Below are 19,291 nucleotides of genomic sequence, written 5' to 3' on the forward strand. Positions count from 1 at the left end.
GCTCCGAAGGAATCAATTTCCAGGGCAGGTGCGACTTCATTGTCTAAGAAGTCCAACCAAGGGGCGACTTCCACCGGCGAACTCGAAGTTCGTTGGAAGGAGGAGAGACCCAGAACCGAGGAACTCGTCAAGCACAGTAGAATCTCTAAAATGGGTGCTCTCAGAAACGTGGTTATCGCCTTTCTGGTCCCTCTCCCGTCCTTGGCGTTCTACCTCGTCTTCCTCCAGGGTTTCTTGTCTCCTGATCCCCTCCCCATCTGGAAGTGGTGCGCCGATCATCCCATCTTGCTAGCAAACCTCCTATTCTTCATCAATGTGGATATCATTTTCTGGGTCATAAGCCTTTTACAGAAGAGCACTTGGGTATCCGTTGCTTCCTTCCAAATCCACCAATTTGTCGCAATTACGAAAGATGCTGTCGAGTTTCTTTCTGTTTGTGATGTTGGTTTATGTTTGTTCTGAGTTTGCAGCTTATAGACTTGTACTGGACTGTCATACCGGTGATGCTTGTCCACTACTATGCGTCTCATCCTTATCAAAGATCAGATTCTAAGAGATCGAGAACGATTGTTTGGTTAACTTGGGTTTGGAGCATCAGGCTTACGCATAATTACTTCAGGAGGGAGGGGTGGGCATGGGGAGATAGAGAGGATTGGAGGTTTGCTGATCTTAGGAAGAAGCTTGGGGGACATTGGTGGTGGGTTTCTTTCTTCGCAGTGTACGTGTCGCAGCAGGTATTCTTCTCTTGCTCTCTCAGTTATGGGAGTTCAGGTCTTCAAATTCATCAGTTTGGAATCAATGCTTGATTATTCTTTTGATGACACTGTTACTGTGGTCATTGACTGACTGAAGGTTGTTACTTTTTCCTTCTCTTGATTGGAATAATGACACATGAGAAAAAAGAAATCATAGTTTTTTGGATTATAAATCTGAATGTCTTAGAACTTCTTGCTTGGGCAATGGTTTCTTCAGATCCTCGTGAACGTAGTGTCTTGAAATTTTACATCCGAAGATCCCCGGTTTATACTGTTCACAAGGAATTGCTACTTATGGAGATTATTGTAGTTTCCATTCTCCAAACTTGAACTGCAAATTTGCAACATTAAATTCTGCTTGGGTAGTTATGAACATTGTATCAATCTCCCTTTGTCAGTAAGCCTATTTGTCAAGCTCAGTTTCTGTGCACCTAATTATGTTCATTTATTGCTTTCAGGCATTCTTAATAGGCATTTGCCTGCCGATGTATGCGGTACATACCAGTGATATCCAATGGAATACATGGGACAACGTTGCTACTTTTGTGTGCGCCGTTGGTATCATTATTGCTTATTTTGCAGACACCCAGCTTCATGCCTTCGTGAAGAGAAATAGAGTATTCAGAGATCTTGGGGTGCCCGTGGTACCTACTCTTGAAACAGGCTTATGGCGCTACTCTAGGCATCCAAACTACTTCGGCGAACAGCTGTGGTGGTGGGGACTGGTCATCTTTGGATGGAATACTGGGAAAGGGTGGACACTCATTGGATCCCTTCTGAATAGCCTTTGTTTAGCATATTCAACAGCCCTTGTGGAAGAAAGGATGATGTCTCAGGCATCTAGAGCAAAAAAGTACAAACTATATAAAGAGACAACATCAGTTTGGGTGCCTTGGTTTAAATATGTTCCAAGGACAGAGGACAAAAGAACCTAAATGTTATCATTCCTTTTCACCCTAGTAGGTCTACTGTCTGCTTTAATTTGTAAGATCAATTATTTTCTAGTGAAAGGACCTTTTTGAGAAATCAAGGTATCAGCTATTGCGTGCTTCTTGTTTTTCTTTGTAGCTTTGAAACTGATAGGATTTGTTGCTTTGTTATCCTTTAAGCTAGTAAATTTAAGCTCTTGTGTGCAAAATGAGAAAAAAAACTACCAGCAGTTTTTTTTACCTTTGTTGAAAAAACAGAAGAAAAGGAAAAACAATCCCATATGCATGGATATGCACTGTCACGGACATGCGAATGTATGTCCCACATCCCTTGTCTTTGTCTGTACATGGTTAATTGTGTAACTTTCGAGCTATCGTATATCTGTCGACTAATTCGGTACCTGTGGTTTCTGTGTTGTCTCAAGACAAACAGGGAAAACAGATTGCAGATTGTACACGTGAGAGCATTAGTAGCAAGCGGCATGTGAATCTTTTTGCTCAGGACTGCTTATGAAAATTACTGACGTAAGTAGAGCATCAGCAACACAATGACTCTCTGACTTTAGAAAAGCACCTAGGTTGCAATGAATAGGACTAACTTGTAACCTTGCCTTGTACATCTGCTTGTCTTTTGCTTCACAAGTCCTATCTCAGTTTGATTTCCTGAACGTTGTAACGTACCCCAGCAATTTACCCAGAGGGCAGATTTCAGTCAAGCGACTCTTGTTGTTGATTCACATGATGTGGGTCTAGGACCAGATCCCAGCACATGCATAATGCTTCTCCAGCCATATGTTCTCTCTGTCAAAGTCTTACTGTTCATTTGAATGTGAAGACTGCCTAAAGATTCTTCTGCATGTATGCTGCAGGTGCTTTCCATTCCTTTTCCAATGTAAAAGTCTTCACAACCTCATCTTTCCATATTCCTAGAATGTCATGGTTTACCATTGTCTTCCTTCTTTAGAATTCAGATATATCATCTGGCGGAGACTTTTTGAATTACGCTGCTATCACGAAGGTTTCAACTCTCTAACCTCGATTGCATTCTGTTTTGAAAATTACGAACCAACATATGAACTTAAGCTACCCAGGCCTTCTACCTTCTGGGATCATAGAAAACATGAGGTTGCTCCGTACGGCATCCTGCGTGTGACTTTTTCCAGTACAAGGTAGCATCCTTAGTAGAAAATCTTTGTTTGCAAAATTCTTCGATGGCTTACAAGTGGACGACCTGACTGTTAGAGACAATCTGCTAGACATGGAAAAATGTTAAGCTTTCTATTTCTTGGATTGTTCCATGCACACCGAAGTTCTAGTTTCCTGGCTTAGCTTGCAATCAAGGATCCTGTCCAGCAGTCGTCAGATTTCTTTGCCATGCTTATTTTGTGCAATGTCACTGTGCAGTTCATAAACATCAAGGCTAATTCTCTTTAAGTGAAGAAAATGAAGAAAAAATATGAATTTCAAGATTTAACTGCTAGGTTGATGGCCAACATCTCTGTTATGTATTGCACAAGTCGGGGCCTTGGATGTCTATTCAAACTTGCATCTGTTTGTTTGTGTAACAGAAGACAATCTCGAATGATTAAAAGTAATTTAAACCACAGCCTGACCCTGTTATAAGTCGGAAAGGGTTGTCACTGATTCTAAAAATGAGGTTGAAGTGGAAAAGAGCCGATTTATAATCATCATTTGATCCTTATTTCCACTCCACTTTCTTTTCTTCTAATTCTAGTGCTACTATTGGACGCTCCTGCAATCTGCTTAACCTTGTGTAAAGACTAATTTTGAATTGGCTGACCTCCATTATGCTGTATCCGTAGTATTATTTTGTTATTCGCTTGTACTGATGCAAGGCACAACTCTCTCTCTCTCTCTCTTGCTTCCCACATGTGCTAGTTGTGGATACTTAAACCTGTTATATATACTGACATGTTCTTAAAGTTGTCGATATCATTGTTAAAATCACACTATTAGATCAGAGAACACTGTAATGTACTTTTTACTCAGAGGATCTTATGGGATTCATGTTTCAGACACAAAACGAAGCCCACAGTTTTCTTTTTTCACCTTCTCTCTGATATGCTACCATACTAAGTTGAAAAAACAAACCTGTGAAGCTCGTCTCGCAGGTTCAGCTGCAATTCCCGCATTGTCTTAGACTGCGGCAAGAACACAATAAAAAGATTCTCGGCTTTCCTGAAATGTACGCTTGATTCACAGCCGGATTGCTGATGTAGTATCAGATGTGTACTTTTTCAATTAAAGTGTCAGGCATATACATGTGAGTTCTATTCCATTTCCCTTGCATCAAACTCTTGACCTCCCATTTAAGGATTTTAAGTATGATACCTAGCAAAGTATATGGATCTCTTGTTCTCCTCAGTAAATCCCAGTAGATAAGGCTCGAACTTTAGTACAGTTGCATCATACTGATAACTTGTTTGTATCTGGAGAATCCTCTGTTTGGGAGCTGGCAGTTAGAGTAGTTCAACTCATCTTTGCTGTGAATGTGGATGATGTTTTGGATGAAACATCTGACCATGCCTGCCAAATTACTAGTTCTTCCATCTGATGTTGTGTCAAAACAGGTTGGCAACTTGTACACATCTACTTGTTCATGAAGCCATTCAACAGATGCCCATGTGATAACTCGGCGAAAAAGAAACCTAAACTGCTATATCAACGATGTGGCCGGATTGCCTCAAGGGGCATAGCGTAGCTGGTTGAGCTAGGGGCCTGTACTAAGGCAGATCTCTAGTTCGATTCCCGTGGGCGCTATGTTCCTGTGTCTTAAGGCGGTAGGACGCGGCATCTAAGCTGAAGGGTGCACCGTTGCTATCGCTGACACCGACGCAGCTCAGGACCTCGGAGGCAGGGGGAATGGGGGGGCCTTCGGGCCTTTTTCGGGCGGTGGGATTAATACCCCTTGCTCACCCGAACGATGTGGCCGGATTATCTAAAACTTATTTGTTCCTCTTCATTCCTATCTCTGATCTGAAAAAAGAATTGATAGCTTGTGCTTCTTCAATTATCATTTCAACGAATCCATAACTTTTCCATGAAAGTTTTCTTCGTACCATTCGAGCCATTTTTTCATGCTTTTCTCGGAGGTTTGGAGAAAGCAGCATATGACAAGCCAAGGACCTGAAAGAATCACTAATGAAATACCTCATTTAGAGCCTTATTTACAATTCTCGACGATGAATTGATTTGATAGATCTTTGATAGATCAGATCCTTTTAGGAGGCCTTAATGACCATAGATAGAACCTATCCAATTTTCACAGTGAGATGGTTGGCTATTCACGAACTAGCTGTACCTAGTATGTACCTACCGAAGGAATTGGATCCTTTTCCTCGTTTCAAGAATCTCCTCCCTTTCAAGAATCTCCTCCCTTCTTCCACTCCAACCTAGCTAATCTCGCCAGCCCATACTTTATTGCAGCATGTACATTCTCATGATGGTGCTTGTCCAATGGATTTCTTAATTATACGGGTTTATTTATGGCATGAGACAACCGGTAGCACAACATGAGTCTGAATATTTCTAAGCATATGACATATATTTGGTTAAACCGCCCATAAGAACCATGTTTTGACTCTTAGCCGGAGAATACAATTTGGTTGATGGATAATGGCCACATTAATAGCTGGACGGATTTCAGCATTGAATAAATCCGTGGATAAGAAGATTTGCCCATCTAATGGAAGTGACATTAGTGGGAATAGTTTACCAGAATCTTGATCTAAAATTTTCGATAAACTAACTTTTTATGATTATATCGGTAATAAATAATCCGGCGAAAGGAGGATTGTTCAGAGCGGGCTCAATGGACAACGGTTGAATTTGAAACATTCTGCTCATGATTCTTTTGCACCTTCGACTGTGCAGCAGGGCTTTCTAATGGCGGCCACCATTTGAGAACTTTTGCTTTTGCCGCTGCCATCATCTGAAACAATCAATAAGTTGGAGGGAGAATCAGGCTTCTCGACAGCCGTTAAAAGCTAACAAGCCATACTCAAATACTGGTAATAATCTGAATGGCGCGACTCCATCACGCCTCAAGCTAGATCGCGCCGCGACAAAAGCATTTCCAGCATATAACTCATTCCAAATTCTTTTTACCAACGCAAAAAAATCTACCAAGATCAAAAATTCCTAACAAATCTTCACGTCATCAAATACACTAGCTCATTCATCCAGCTGAAGAGAAGTATTTCACCCTATACAAGGTATATACATGCTTTCGGTTTGTTGGGTACGGTACTTCCACTATGTTTCTACTTGCATATCCGTGGATGCAAGCTGAGATCCTGGCCACCAATATAGGCCCCGGCCTGTGCATTTTACCAACCCCTTAGACATTCATCCATGTCTTTCAAGAGATACAACAATATGTGGAATCACAGCGGAATGAAATAAGAATCCGCTGTACACTGTGGCCGTCTAGCGATTCTTTACCTCAAGTTGCTCCGTCTACTCAATATAGTCGTGTTCAAAGACTAATTTGAATTCTAAATTTCTTTGTTTCAGAACAAGCACTTAAACGAGTTCTTGTACATTAACTATATTATACGATATGGTTAAATGATATTATTTCTTAGTCATTGAGATTATAAAATGGTGGACGGAGCCAAGCACCTTGAACTCCTCTGCCTGCCAAGCTTATTTTTATGAGTTTAGATTAGGAATGTAAAACGGTTCAGCTTTAGGCCCGAGTAAATCCTTTCCTGAATCCGATCTAACGCAATTGGACTTGGATTCAGATTCAGATGCAGACCTTATTTTTTCAAATTGAATGGAATATGAGACCCGACATCTACGTGTAATCAAGTGAGATCTTTATCGGATCCTAGTCCCATCAAGGACTCATGTTGAGATTGAGTTGTGAACGAAGCTGATGAATTCGAATAATTGGATCCGATTTTCTTGAAAGGTTTCGGATTCTGCTCGATAATTGGACATGCTGTAAGCATTGACAACCATAGATAATGGTAGCTTGATTTGTTGTTGTTCGGCCATAATATTCACAAAGAGATGGACCCTTAGGCAAATAATGTATGATCATTTCGCCCTTGGATCTGAGATGCGGTGGATCGACCGGTGGAGGAGGCCCGACCCGTCCACATCACCTCTTTCTGGTTTCTCCTCTGAAATCATTCCTGCTGGTTGTAGACCGAACACCCATCATTTGCATTTTTAAATATAGTTACAGATCATGTTCAAGAGATATCTTGGCATGGGAACCTTTTCATAGTTTAAGCTTCAAATTTGTAGCTTCAGTAGAAACTTGGCGTATATTTCAAAAATAAAGTTCAGGAAGATATAAAAAATATTGTCTTCAGTAGGCTGATGTTGTGATTCTTTCAAGTATATAACTGTTTTCCTGTAACTACCATGCAAAAACTTCGATGAAATGAAGAAAACTTGATTGAGTAGAACTAAACAATTCATCTCATCAAATTCAAAATGTTGGGCGCATACCTTGAAAGCTTCTTAGTTTCTAGCTAAACATGGGATGAAAGATACAGTAGACATTAAATGTACTTGTCGATGTCATATAGATGCATAAGTACAAGATAAAAGGACCTTCACTGTAATGATCAATGTCAGTCACAGTATGGATACAAGACGATTTTAGGAATGAAACTTAAGAGAGGTCAGTTTTAAGTGCAACTACAATGCTGAAAGAATTATGCAACCAAAAGCAGGGCGGTTATCAGAAAAGATTGAGCTTGTATTTTTGAAAACTTAGAAATATAAGGCTCGTTTTTGAGATTATTAGTAAAAGAGGAATCCAAGGCGAAATTTTCTCTAATAATACTTACACAAGACGGTCTTGCATGACGATAGAACATACTCAATTACACGTAGACTAACTCAGTGGTAATACTGCAATTTCCCAAGGAAACAAGGGCTTTCATGTTAAGACGTAAGAGGTCCCGCTGTCTGGAAGGGCAGTAAAGTCATTTTTGATGGCTGAGCGCCCCTTCAAAAGCACGAAGCCGCCAACAAGCGTTGGCGGGAGAAGGAGCCGTCTCAGAGTTCAGATATGGAGCGGACTTCCTGGGCGGCGTTTGGGAGGACGGTGGTGGCAGCACTGGTGGCGGTGGCGGCTTTCTGCGCCGGAGAAGCGTCGGGTCTCCGGTTCTCGCCGGGGAGAGGGGAGTTCAAGATACTGCAGGTGGCGGACATGCACTACGGGAACGGGGGCACGACGGGTTGCCTCGACGTGTTGCCGGCTCAGATGGCCGGCTGCTCCGACCTCAACACTACTGCCTTCCTGGAGCGAGTGATCCGAGCAGAGCAGCCCGACCTCATCGTCTTCACAGGCAATCTCTCCCTCTCCCTCTCTCAAAATGAAACAAATAGCAGGCTAACCTCTAATTCAACTCGATCCTCTCCCTCTCCGAACCACATAAAAGTTAGAAGTTCCGAGCTTATATAACAGACAAGCAGAGAGCAGCTTGTGTCCTGTGTTTAGTGTACTTAAAATAGAGTTCATCGTGTATTCTCTTGGATGTTTTTTCTTGCTTTTACTTTCATTGATTTGACATTCTAGCGTGCGATACGTAAATCGCCACACCGAATCAGTGAAAACTTTGTGAAGGATATAAATACTCAAAAGTTTGTGGAAGAACGCAAGTCAGTTCAACTGGCTTCAGATTCCATTAACCATTTCTAAGAAGTTGGGTGCATCAATATAAGGCTCAGAAAGAAGTGGCCACTATTTGAAAATTCAAACTATGATGAAACACTTTCATGTCAGTAAGATTCAGAAAAATTTTATAGCAAAAAAAAAAAAAACCGTGACTTCAAGAGAAAATTCGCCCAATGTCTAGCCGCCTTTATCAACAGCTGCTGCAGCACCAAGTTATGAGAAACAGACGGAGGCATCAGGTATGCAGCATCCTCATCACGGATCTGGGTTTCCTTCATTCGACCATCGACATGGGATCCTAGAATTTGATCAAACCGAGGTTGACAACATTAGAATATATATATATATATATATATATATATATAGACACACACGAGTTGGCCTCTATATAAAAGTATTTACATCAATCTATGGTTTCAGGCCAGTGTTGTTGATTCAAACGCAAAATCAGCCGATTTTTGAAGGAAGTGAATATCGGCTCTGTAACGTCTCGGCTAGGAACAAGCCTACACGGTGTCGGACAATATACTTTTACTAAGTCTCCATAAAATATTAGTTCTTGCTTCCTACTAGAACCTTTTCTTTTTGAATTTACCCAAGAAAAGTCTTTAACTCGTTCTCTTGTTGTGTTGCGCTTTAAATAGATATACTTCGTTCTTCTGCATCGTTGTCATGCATTCTCTTTCTGAAAAATATATATTTCTTCCTGTTTGAATCTTAATTACAATCACGGGTAAGAAAAGACTCACCATGTCTGCTAGCTCAAAACCAGAGTTACAACTCGAGGTTTTTTTCTCACTGGTGTGCGTTACCAACTTGAAATGGACAGCTTTTTTTCTTTCTTTCATTATTGATGAGAGTTTTGAATTGGTAACTAGCAGGGGACAACATCTTTGGTCTCGATGCCAGCGACGCCGGGAGATCTATGGAAGCAGCATTTGCACCAGCAGTTGCAGCAGGAATACCATGGGCAGCTGTCTTGGGGAACCATGATCAGGAATCGACGCTTACAAGGGAAGAAGTAATGAAATACATTGTTGCCATGAATCACAGTATTTCTTTTCTCAACCCCCCATCCACTACTGCACCCATGGATGGGTATGGTAACTACAATCTTGAGGTTCAGGGGGTTGCTAGTTCAAAACTCGAGAACAAGTCTATTTTGAATCTCTACTTCTTGGACAGTGGGGATTACTCCACTGTCCCATTCATTCCTGGCTTTGATTGGATCAAACCTTCTCAACAAGTTTGGTTTCAAACGACATCCTCACTTCTGCAGGTAAGTCTTTAGTTATACTTCCATCGACTTGTTACTGTCTTTGGCTCAATTCTCCCAGTTGTCTCCAAGACTTATTCTATGCGGATTTGCAAGCTTTCTGCTTACATAGTGAATGTTCCATTATCATGAAGTTAGATGTAGTGTCCAAATACTGGACTTGGTTCACAGTCTGCCTTGCTTACTTTTACTCAATTTTCGCCAAAAGGAGAGGACCAAAATGAACTCACAACTTCTTTACGATGGAGAAGAAGTCAGGCGTCTATATTTTCTTGACAGTAGTCCTCTTAGTCCTGTCGATATAATTTCAGACCAGGAGATTGTCTGTACAATTTTTTTCTGTGAATTGCTTTCTCGATTCTATTAGCCATGACCAGGTAATGTAATCGAGCTAAGTCCTATCAACTGTTGTTCCATGCTCTTGATCTCATTGAAGGCATTGGGCATCCCTGCAGAATGACTATACAAGTGAACCAGAAGCACAAACGAAACCAGCACCAGGGCTGGTGTATTTTCATATCCCATTGCCAGAATTCGCCCTTCTCGAGGCCCAGAACCATACTGGTGTAAAGCAAGAGAGTGTCGGTTCACCAATAATAAATTCAGGTTTCTTTACAACCATGGTGGAAGCAGGGGATGTGAAGGCAGTGTTCACAGGGCATGATCACATAAATGACTTGTGTGGGAAGCTCTCAGGAATAGAGCTGTGTTATGCAGGTGGCTTTGGCTATCATGCGTACGGGAAGGCAGGGTGGCCCAGGAGGGCAAGGGTGGTACTTGCCTCATTAGAGAAAAACAAGCAGAGTCATGGTTGGGGAGGAGTTCAATCAATCAAAACATGGAAACGCTTAGATGACCCGTATCTTTCCACCATTGACATTCAGACTCTGTGGCAGAAAGAGAGTTTGACTGATGAGCTTGGCAAATAGATTCTAGCTCTGATAGAAACAATACAATTAGTGTTTGCAGATTGTATTAGATTTTATGAAAAGGCAAAAAAATGAAGTTCTGTTCTCGGAGTGAAGTATTTCTGATTGAGAAGATATGATAGAGGCATGTAAATTATTGAACTTTATAGTATTGTGTGCAATTAATTCATGTTCTTTTTGCGAGAGAAGAACAAAATGAATGGTCTCCATTATTCTCTCTTCCTTGCAGCTCCTGCACTCTTCCGTGAACCTTCCCGATAACTTGTACTCCATGTTTTGATCTTCATACTCAAACCTTAAGAAAAAGAAAACTAAAATTTGTTTATTGTTTTGGTCAATTAAATTTGATTATAATTTATAACATGATCTTTGATCAATTTCTAACTACTGTCTTAAAGAATTGTAGGTGTTTGGTTTCTTCTTTTTTTTTTTTTTTTTTTGGCGGGCGGGGGTGTGTGGTTCTCTGGACAAAAAAAATTGAGTCTTCGTTGTATTGACGATCACTAAGCATGATAAATAATCATACCAAATGCACGGATGGCCTCGGAATGAGAGTGGTTCTTGAATGGTTGGGATGAAGTGTAATCGATCATTCGCATTAAGGCTGCAGCAGGAGACTTTTTTTGGTAAAAGATTTTGTGTGCAAGCATGCTATAGCCTTTTGGAGCTGAAGTCTAATAAAACTAGTCAAATCAACCTTATTTTTCATAATTTATTGAAGTACCCTTACAACAAAGTCATCCCAAGGAAAAGCAGAATATCTGCTGGGTTTCCTGTTGTTTCTCACAGAACCCTGTGGGACAGTTTATGGTTTGTTGTTTCTGCTACAGATTTCAGGTAGCCGTCCTCATAAAAATTGTACAGAAGGCAAGTTGCAGTCCATCTGCTTATTTTGGGACAATCTAATTATGTCACAGCAAAGCCACAAGACCACCATGAATCTTGTAAGCCCACTGAAGTAACATTTCACTTAAAGTTCTTTTTTTCGAGGGGTATAGTATAGCTGGTGGGGACTGGCGGACCGATGAAAGTTAGTCGTTACTAATGTAGTTCCATTCCCATAAGCCTTACGGTTCACGGGTCATGAAAATTCAGATTGCTGTCCTTGGGACAGGAAGGACTGATCCACGCTCGTCTCCTGTCCCAGTATATTGACATCTTTATTGTGTTCACTGTCTTACAGTTGAAGTATCTGTCGTACAACTTCTATGAAGGCCATGGACGCTGTCTTTTTTCCTTTTCTTTTCTCTTATTAGCAAAATATGTCATGGTTCAGCCATGACCGTCCAATCTCGAACGATTCCTCCAAACTTGAGACTCGATTCAAAGTTTTTGTCACGAAAGTTTGCAAGATAAGAAGGCAGATATTAAGTGCATGCATGTTGAGTTGTGAAGCTGCACCGTCTAATTCTTGCAAAAAAAAACTAATGAAAGCCATCCACTTCCATATATATGCATGATATTGGTTTATCAAGCAGTTCAGATCAAGTTCTAATTAACTTTTTTTTTTCCAATTTGAACCATCAATGTGGGATTAAGAGAGTCAATTAAGTTGTCATGACACAAACCAAGTTCAAGATTCATGACCTCTTGTCACGACCTGACCCACTCCATACCAAGCTCAGCTAGCAGATCCTAACATGTTCCCTACTAGTTTTGGTTTCGGCCCCAAAAAGACTAGGAACCGAATAATCAATCACTTGATACCTTTCTTTATAACTCTTCAAAGATTCTATATAATTTTAAGTACAAGATTAAACTTTTAAGGTGTTACAATTTACCCTCTTAAGGCACACACATTCACATGGTTGGGAACCCATGTCTGAGCGTTAAATTGGCTCTCATATCAACTATCACAATCCAACCACTCCCACACTGAGCTTCGGCTATTGGTCCTGTAGATTGCCGGACCTCAATATGCATCCTAGCAGTTTCAGTTTCAGCTCCAACAAAACCTAAGAACCACAACAACCAATCACTTTGCCACCTTTTGGTAGGCCTACACCCTATATAAACGGTAATGTCTGTCAAAGACGGTCCTTCAGCCCATATGCCCTAACACATGAGCAATTGTTTTAGTGGTTGACCCTTCAAATCTAAACACCTTGATCTGAAGCCGACCCCTTTTAGGCAGGCCTGAACCTGCACCAACCAATTCTAGAGGTCAATTGACCTCCTATTGTGGAGGCCCGTCCCCAGTGCTGCTGCTAAGTGACCAACACAAATTTGACCTTTGTATTTAATCAAACAAATTTACTCTACCTTACAATAACTTAGGTCAGGTCCAACCAGTTTGATCATTAAACAAACTAGACTATTGCAGCTAAGTATTTTGGCAAATGGAACACCTACTTCTTATTTCTTCATGTTGAGAAAATGCAATTATGGATGTAAACGGTCCAGACTCCCCAAATAACTCCCCCAACCTAGCTTGGAGTGTTCGACTTAAAGGTCTTATTATAAGATGAAAAGGGTGGCTGAATGGGTTGGTGTTTGAATTATTTAATCCTTAGACAATTGTTGTCAATCTCAATTTAAAATAATTAATACGTGTTTTAAAATAATTTAATATATAAATCATCATTGATAATTTTAACGTTTATATCGGCCAGAATTCTAGCCAATATTGACAATCCTTTTTGTTGAAAGAGGGTAAAAACGGATACCAACCTATTTTTTTGTCATCCTCCACACAATGGCCCGATCTGCTGTACTTAAAATTTGTCAAATCTTCGCCTTGAATTGGACCCAGTAGCATGTTTGCACACGATTCAATTATATTTATCAAAGAAACATGTAAATGTAGACCAAATTTACCATGTTTGAGCTTCCCAATGTTATTAAAATTGGCCTGAATCAGTTGATTCGATTGGAACGGGTGACCAACCGATGTGGTCTTGCAGCCAATTCATGAGTGCCGCGTGCAAGTTTTTATTTTCTTATATATATTTAGTTTTTTTGTTTTCAAATTTCTTTATACATATCAGTCAATTTTATTCATTAATGGGCCCACCATGTTTGAGCTGTCTATGCAGGGGATAGAGAAGGGGGTCAGCGCCCTTTAAATTTTCAAAAAATTTAGAAACTTTAATGTAAATTTTTAAAATTTTAGTTTCATGCACATAAAAAATTTAGAAAGTTTTATTTTGATTTCAAGTCCCTATAACTAAAAAAATTCACGACTTCAATGCTATCAAAATCAGCTTGACAAAGTAATTCGATCTTGTGGACCGTTTAAGTTTAGTTACTTCATTAACATACTATTTTTATATATATTTTCATATTTTTTCTAAAATGATTTTTTTTTTGTCTTTTTAGATTCCGTTTACGGACCAAATTTCTGTAACACTGCATCCTCATATAATGTGACTCTTTAGCATGTAATGCCCCGTCCAATGAAGGTGACACCTTGTTTTAAGCCGTCTCATTTGACATAAGATGTCAGCGGAATACTTTTTTTCAGTTTACTCCAGTTTACTCTTATGAGACGTTTAGAAATATGAATGGTCATTCCCGTATTTCTTGGGGTTGGAGACGAAGCTCTTCTTCTTTCCCTATTCTAAAGTTTTGTATAGAGATGTAAGTGGAAAGTAGTACACCATTCAATTAAAATTATAGCCCCCGAGGGTCCACCTTCGTAACTTGACTCCACAGGGCGTAACGCTTGAGCGCTTGTCTTTTCTACTTGCCTTGCTAGCCAAGTTAGTAAATGGTTGCCTTGCTGGTCAAGTTAGTAAATGGAACATGAAGATCGATTCATACGTGTATCTTTATGTAGCAGGAGACAGGGGTGGGGCCTTTCCCCTATAGCCAAGTTAGTAGGTGAAACTTTAAAGATCGATTCATGCATGCATCCCTACATCGCAGGATAACAAATGGAAGTTTAAATAGATTCATGCATGCATCTCCCTCTGAGGGACTTGGGAGGCGTGGAGAGCAGTACACCGCTCAATTATAGATTGACTTGTCACCGCTTGCATCCCAATTGAATAATGCATACGGACACGGGATATCGATTATATATTTGGACGGTTGGATATGATCCACCTTCGTAGATGAAAGGTAGCTGACCATTTTTTTTTTGTAATCTAGGAGTCTATTTATGATTTCTCACAGCTCCAAACAGCCCTTTGGGAACGAAGCTGAAGGTTGTGGAGAAACCTCAATATGATCACCAACTAGTGTTGTTTCTTTTCAAGGTCGTCTGTTTCTGTGTTAGTTGGGTAGTTTGGAAGGATGTCTGCTTCTGCAAGCGCCAAAGAGAATTGTCTAGGTTGGGCAGCGAGAGACGCATCAGGGTTCCTTTCACCCTTCCATTTCAGCCGCAGGTTTTGAATCTCGCTTTTCCTTTTATCTTGTTTGTTGCTTTCTCTCTATTATTGTGTGTGTGTGTGTGTAAAAAAGCCGCTTATGTTATCCTTAAATGGTTTTAGTAAGCAATCATGGTCATGAATTTACCCATCATCTTTCCTTGTGTAAAAATATTGGTTTCACAGTTATGGGTTAATGTTGGTTTGTTAAGCTTATTTATAAGTTCGTCCCTGTTTCATACAAATAGGCGATAGCCGCTTAAAGCATACTGTTTCAACTACAATTCCATGTCCGCGCTTGGCATAATGCATGGGGTCTTCAATTGAGTTTGCGTCCTGAAAATTAACTGTGGCGAATTCAGGGTGTCCGTTCGGATTTGGTCTTCCTCCAAGCAACATTTCGTTAAACTATCACAGAGAGTTTAAGTAGCCTCTTGCTATGTATAGAAAAACTGCGGGGTCCTCAATTTTTCATTGTGTTTTCTTGGAGCGGAGGTTATTGGGCTTTCTCAACTGAATTAGGGTCCACCCTCGTTCGTGACAGAAGGCTGAAGATCAGAGTTGGGTTTGCAGTGAAACATATCTAGAAGGGTCTCTGAGACCACATAGTCCTGCCAAATTTAAGACACATATAAGATGCAAGCCACTTTCTGGTGAATAAGAAGCAAACAAGTTATGCAGAACGTCGTAGTTTCTTCTATGTTGTATAGAAATTGAAGGCCTTCTTTAGGTGCAGCACTTTATTGATCGACTCGATGCCTTTGACGATTCTGAAGGCTTACTGATGTTGAACCTTCACTATGTGAATAGAACTGGAACATTTGATGTGTTGGACTGGGGCAGCGTTAACTTGTAACTGTTAAAACTCCATGTTTGAAAATTGTGTCGCCAGAAAAAAATGATGGTTGTTCGAAGAACTTTCCAAATATATGTGCTGAACTGCTTTTTGTGGATTGTGGTACTTCCAGTTCATCGTGTTTTGTTTAACTTGGCAAGTCAAACATAACGAAGTTCCTGCGAACTGTTCTTGTCCTTTTTTATTTCTTTAATGAATGCCTTTCTACCTCTGATACCCGATTGGATCTATGGATTTGAACTGCAGGATCAAGTTTTTTTTTTCTTTTTTATTTTTGATGTAATGGTATATAGTCATTTTAAGACAGGAATGCAAACAACTAAGATGTCTATTGATGGAAATATCTGATATAAGAAATTTTTGGGGCTTCTCTCTTTCAGTGAAACTTGGAAATTTTCTTAGTTACTCAACCAGCTTGTGCTTTATGTAATCTTAATGAAAATCAAAATTAGTCTGGAAGTTGTTATTAGTCTGGTTGTTCTAACTTCTTTGTTCTTTCTCACCTTAACAACATGCACCTGGTCCTCATGGAGATGCTGTATTCTTAATTTCTTTTCCCTTTGATTGCTTGCATTCAATGAATGACAGGATGAATACAAAGTTGATTTTTCATGTGATCATCGTCTGATTTGGGAAACTTTGCAGAGTCCCTGGAAGTGATGATGTTTCCCTTAGAATAACCCATTGTGGAGTTTGCTTTGCTGATGTTGCTTGGACAAGGAACAAACTTGGGAACTCAGTCTACCCCTTGGTTCCTGGGTTAGATTTTTTTTGTTTTTCCTTTTCTTTTTTCAATGTCTGAGTGTTTAAGCCTTTACTCACAAAAATGTGGCTTTATTCTCTATTTCAGGCATGAAATTGTTGGAATTGTAACTGAAGTTGGATCAGCTGTTACTCATTATAAAGTTGGTGACCATGTTGGTGTGGGAACTTACATCGACTCTTGCAGAGAATGTGAATACTGCAATGACAGGCAGGAAGTGAATTGTGTAAAAGGTGGAACTTTTACATTTAACGGTGTTGACAAAGATGGTACCGTAACAAAAGGAGGCTACTCGAGCTACATTGTTGTTCATGAAAGGTGATTATCTCCTTTCTGAAAGCAATTTTTGTGCATGAAAATAATTTCCTTTGACAACACATTAGGAAAATCAAAGTTTGTCCATGTAAACTCTGTTCAGCGTTAAGTGATTATGATTAAGAACGTGCATAGGATCTATGCAGTACATTCTAACCAACTCTTTGAAGTTTTTCAGGAAATGCATCAAACTGAAGTGGCTAAAGGATAACAAATCAGTGTTCTCATTTAGGAATGAAGCTCGATTAGATTTTTATGTAGCGTTTTTTCAATTCCTTATGTACCTGATGGCCATGACATTGCATAGTCTTTTTCCAGTTTCAAGTCTATCACTCGGGTGTTGTCCCCACTAATAGACCACACTATAGTTACAGATGTGGACATGATGAAAGGGTTAATAGTAGTTACAGATGTGGATATGTTGAAATAGTTCCCTGATCCCATTACTTCCATACAATAGCAAAGATGTTCACTTCCTGCGTAATATTTGTAAGTTATTTTGATGGACATCATATGTTTCATGTTGCAACAAAGATTGAAGCTACACTAGCACTGCATTATGACTTAATGATTGTTGAAGTATGTTTTCTTCAACATTTCATGAATGTTATCATTGATGATGGTGTTAAATTTGGTAAATCTTCAGGTACTGTTACAGGATTCCAGAAAATTATCCATTAGCTTCAGCTGCACCATTACTATGTGCAGGTATCACTGTATATTCACCCATGATACGTCATAAGATGAATCAGCCTGGAAAAACTCTTGGAGTTATTGGGCTTGGTGGCCTTGGTCATATGGCTGTAAAATTTGGAAAGGCTTTTGGCCTTCATGTGACAGTCTTTAGTACGTCAGCATCAAAAGAAAATGAAGCTTTAAGTTTACTTGGGGCTGACAGATTTGTCCTCTCTTCAGATAACGAGCAAATGAAGGTGCCCTTATACGCCACTAAGTTTCATCTCCATATTATGTGCTTTGGATTGATAATTGATAAAGCTTCTAGACTAATTTGAAGCAGTTTTTCATCTGGGATCTTTTACCACATATAGTACTCTGCATGTATGAATCATTAAGTTTAATTTCCATGTTGATTGCTTTAGATGCGCAACTGATGAAGGTGCTGCATATTTGAAGCACCTTAATATCTGGGATCTTTTAGCTTATAGAACCATACCCCCTGTTTTTCCTCGAATAAAGAATACTGTTTATCTGGTAGAAATAAAATCTTTCCATTGCTTTTGATCCAAAACCTCTCTCAAAACTCAAAAGACACTGATTGCAAAACTGCAAACTTATGGTTGAAAATGGTCAACTTGATCATTTTTCCTGAAATCATCAAGTCCTCTGACACTTTTGCTCCATTGACACTGGTTAGGTCTTGCACTCCAGCAGCCCAGCCATGTGAAACATGGTTGGGCCACAATGTTGCCTCTTGTCCTTCGAAGTTTTTGTGGATGTCTGGTTACTCTTCTATTAAATGGTGCTGTACTTAGCTGTGCTGTCCTGTTGTAGGCTATGAATAAGTCCCTGGACTTCATAGTTGATTGTGCTTCTGGTGATCATTCCTTCGATTTGTACATGCCGCTTCTGAAGGCTTGTGGGATTTTGGTATTGGTAGGCTTCCCAAGTGAAATTAAAGTTCTTCCTCATAACCTTCTTCTAGGTAAGGCATATGTCATCTTGTACCTCCTGTTCAAGGCTTGCTATCTTAAAAGATAGCATCAATATTTACCTACGTATTATGGTACGTAAGGTTGCTTCATGTTTTTGTTGCTGTGGCAGGAATGAGGACCATTGCAGGCAGTGTCACCGGTGGAACAAAAGACACACAAGACATGATTGATTTTTGTGCTGCGCATGAAATATATCCAAATATTGAAGTGATCCCGATTCAGTATATCAATGAAGCACTGGACAGGATGATAAAGAGGGATATCAAGTACCGGTTTGTTATCGACATTGAAAGTTCTCTCAAGTGATGCTGTTTGAAGAGTTTTCACCCTAGATTTCTTTTCCTAGAAAAGCGACGGGTTTCCGGTCTGGATAAGGGGAATAATTAAGGCAGCATAATGCAGGATGTTTGATGCTTGTACTGCTATTTGTGTTTTAGTAAAAATTTGTTTATGGTGCATGTAAAATGTTAAGCAGTTCTCTTAGCTTTCCGGTCATAAAACCCATGCCATAGATAATTTAATATTCTGAAAATACCGCTATCTCATTTTGATTGACCTTTAACGATGATAATGTCTCTGTTGGTAACTTGCTATTCTTAAATCTTTCAGGAACCTTTTTATGAATCCATAAAGTGTCTTTGAGTTGGTTAAATGCTGGGAAATGGTTAACCATGCTGACAAATGTAGAGAATGAACTTTAGGCCGCGTTTGATTACTGCAAACCTCAAGATCTGTTCATCGGATTTCAAATCCATGTCTTTTTACATTAGGTAGTGTATGATAGATCTGGGGTTGATTTAAGAGCCGAGGATCTGAGATCC

General features: G+C 39.8%; 3 protein-coding genes across 3 annotated transcripts; all 3 read left to right on the forward strand.

The window, feature by feature from the left end:
- On the forward strand, nt 1–1,816 carry LOC116261752 (uncharacterized protein C594.04c). Its single transcript, XM_031640598.2, has 3 exons — nt 1–363; nt 471–734; nt 1,214–1,816. The coding sequence occupies exons 1-3, from the start codon at nt 151–153 to the stop codon at nt 1,688–1,690; spliced, it is 954 nt and encodes a 317-aa protein (XP_031496458.1). The 5' UTR covers nt 1–150; the 3' UTR covers nt 1,691–1,816.
- A 5,923-nt stretch (nt 1,817–7,739) lies between these two features.
- On the forward strand, nt 7,740–10,718 carry LOC116261751 (probable inactive purple acid phosphatase 29). The gene is made up of 3 exons (XM_031640596.2): nt 7,740–8,019; nt 9,230–9,627; nt 10,080–10,718. Exons 1-3 carry the CDS (start codon nt 7,740–7,742, stop codon nt 10,551–10,553), a joined length of 1,152 nt encoding a protein of 383 aa, XP_031496456.1. The 3' UTR covers nt 10,554–10,718.
- Nucleotides 10,719–14,482: 3,764 nt separating this feature from the next.
- Nucleotides 14,483–19,058, forward strand: LOC116263176 (probable cinnamyl alcohol dehydrogenase 1). Its single transcript, XM_031642797.2, has 6 exons — nt 14,483–14,881; nt 16,365–16,478; nt 16,570–16,800; nt 17,444–17,729; nt 18,310–18,460; nt 18,580–19,058. Exons 1-6 carry the CDS (start codon nt 14,790–14,792, stop codon nt 18,774–18,776), a joined length of 1,071 nt encoding a protein of 356 aa, XP_031498657.1. The 5' UTR covers nt 14,483–14,789; the 3' UTR covers nt 18,777–19,058.
- The last annotated feature ends 233 nt before the right edge of the window (nt 19,059–19,291 follow it).

Source organism: Nymphaea colorata, chromosome 10, assembly GCF_008831285.2.
Source record: "Nymphaea colorata isolate Beijing-Zhang1983 chromosome 10, ASM883128v2, whole genome shotgun sequence".
NCBI classification, from domain to species: Eukaryota; Viridiplantae; Streptophyta; class Magnoliopsida; order Nymphaeales; family Nymphaeaceae; genus Nymphaea; species Nymphaea colorata.

Coding starts and splice junctions, on each gene's coding strand:
- LOC116261752 (XM_031640598.2), top strand. CDS start 151: ATGGGTGCTCTCAGAAACGTGGTTATCGCCTTTCTGGTCCCTCTCCCG. Junction 364..470: donor TTTTACAGAAGAGCACTTGG/GTATCCGTTGCT, acceptor CTGAGTTTGCAG/CTTATAGACTTGTACTGGAC. Junction 735..1,213: donor CAGTGTACGTGTCGCAGCAG/GTATTCTTCTCT, acceptor TATTGCTTTCAG/GCATTCTTAATAGGCATTTG.
- LOC116261751 (XM_031640596.2), top strand. CDS start 7,740: ATGGAGCGGACTTCCTGGGCGGCGTTTGGGAGGACGGTGGTGGCAGCA. Junction 8,020..9,229: donor CGACCTCATCGTCTTCACAG/GCAATCTCTCCC, acceptor GGTAACTAGCAG/GGGACAACATCTTTGGTCTC. Junction 9,628..10,079: donor CGACATCCTCACTTCTGCAG/GTAAGTCTTTAG, acceptor GCATCCCTGCAG/AATGACTATACAAGTGAACC.
- LOC116263176 (XM_031642797.2), top strand. CDS start 14,790: ATGTCTGCTTCTGCAAGCGCCAAAGAGAATTGTCTAGGTTGGGCAGCG. Junction 16,479..16,569: donor GTCTACCCCTTGGTTCCTGG/GTTAGATTTTTT, acceptor TCTCTATTTCAG/GCATGAAATTGTTGGAATTG. Junction 16,801..17,443: donor TACATTGTTGTTCATGAAAG/GTGATTATCTCC, acceptor GTAAATCTTCAG/GTACTGTTACAGGATTCCAG.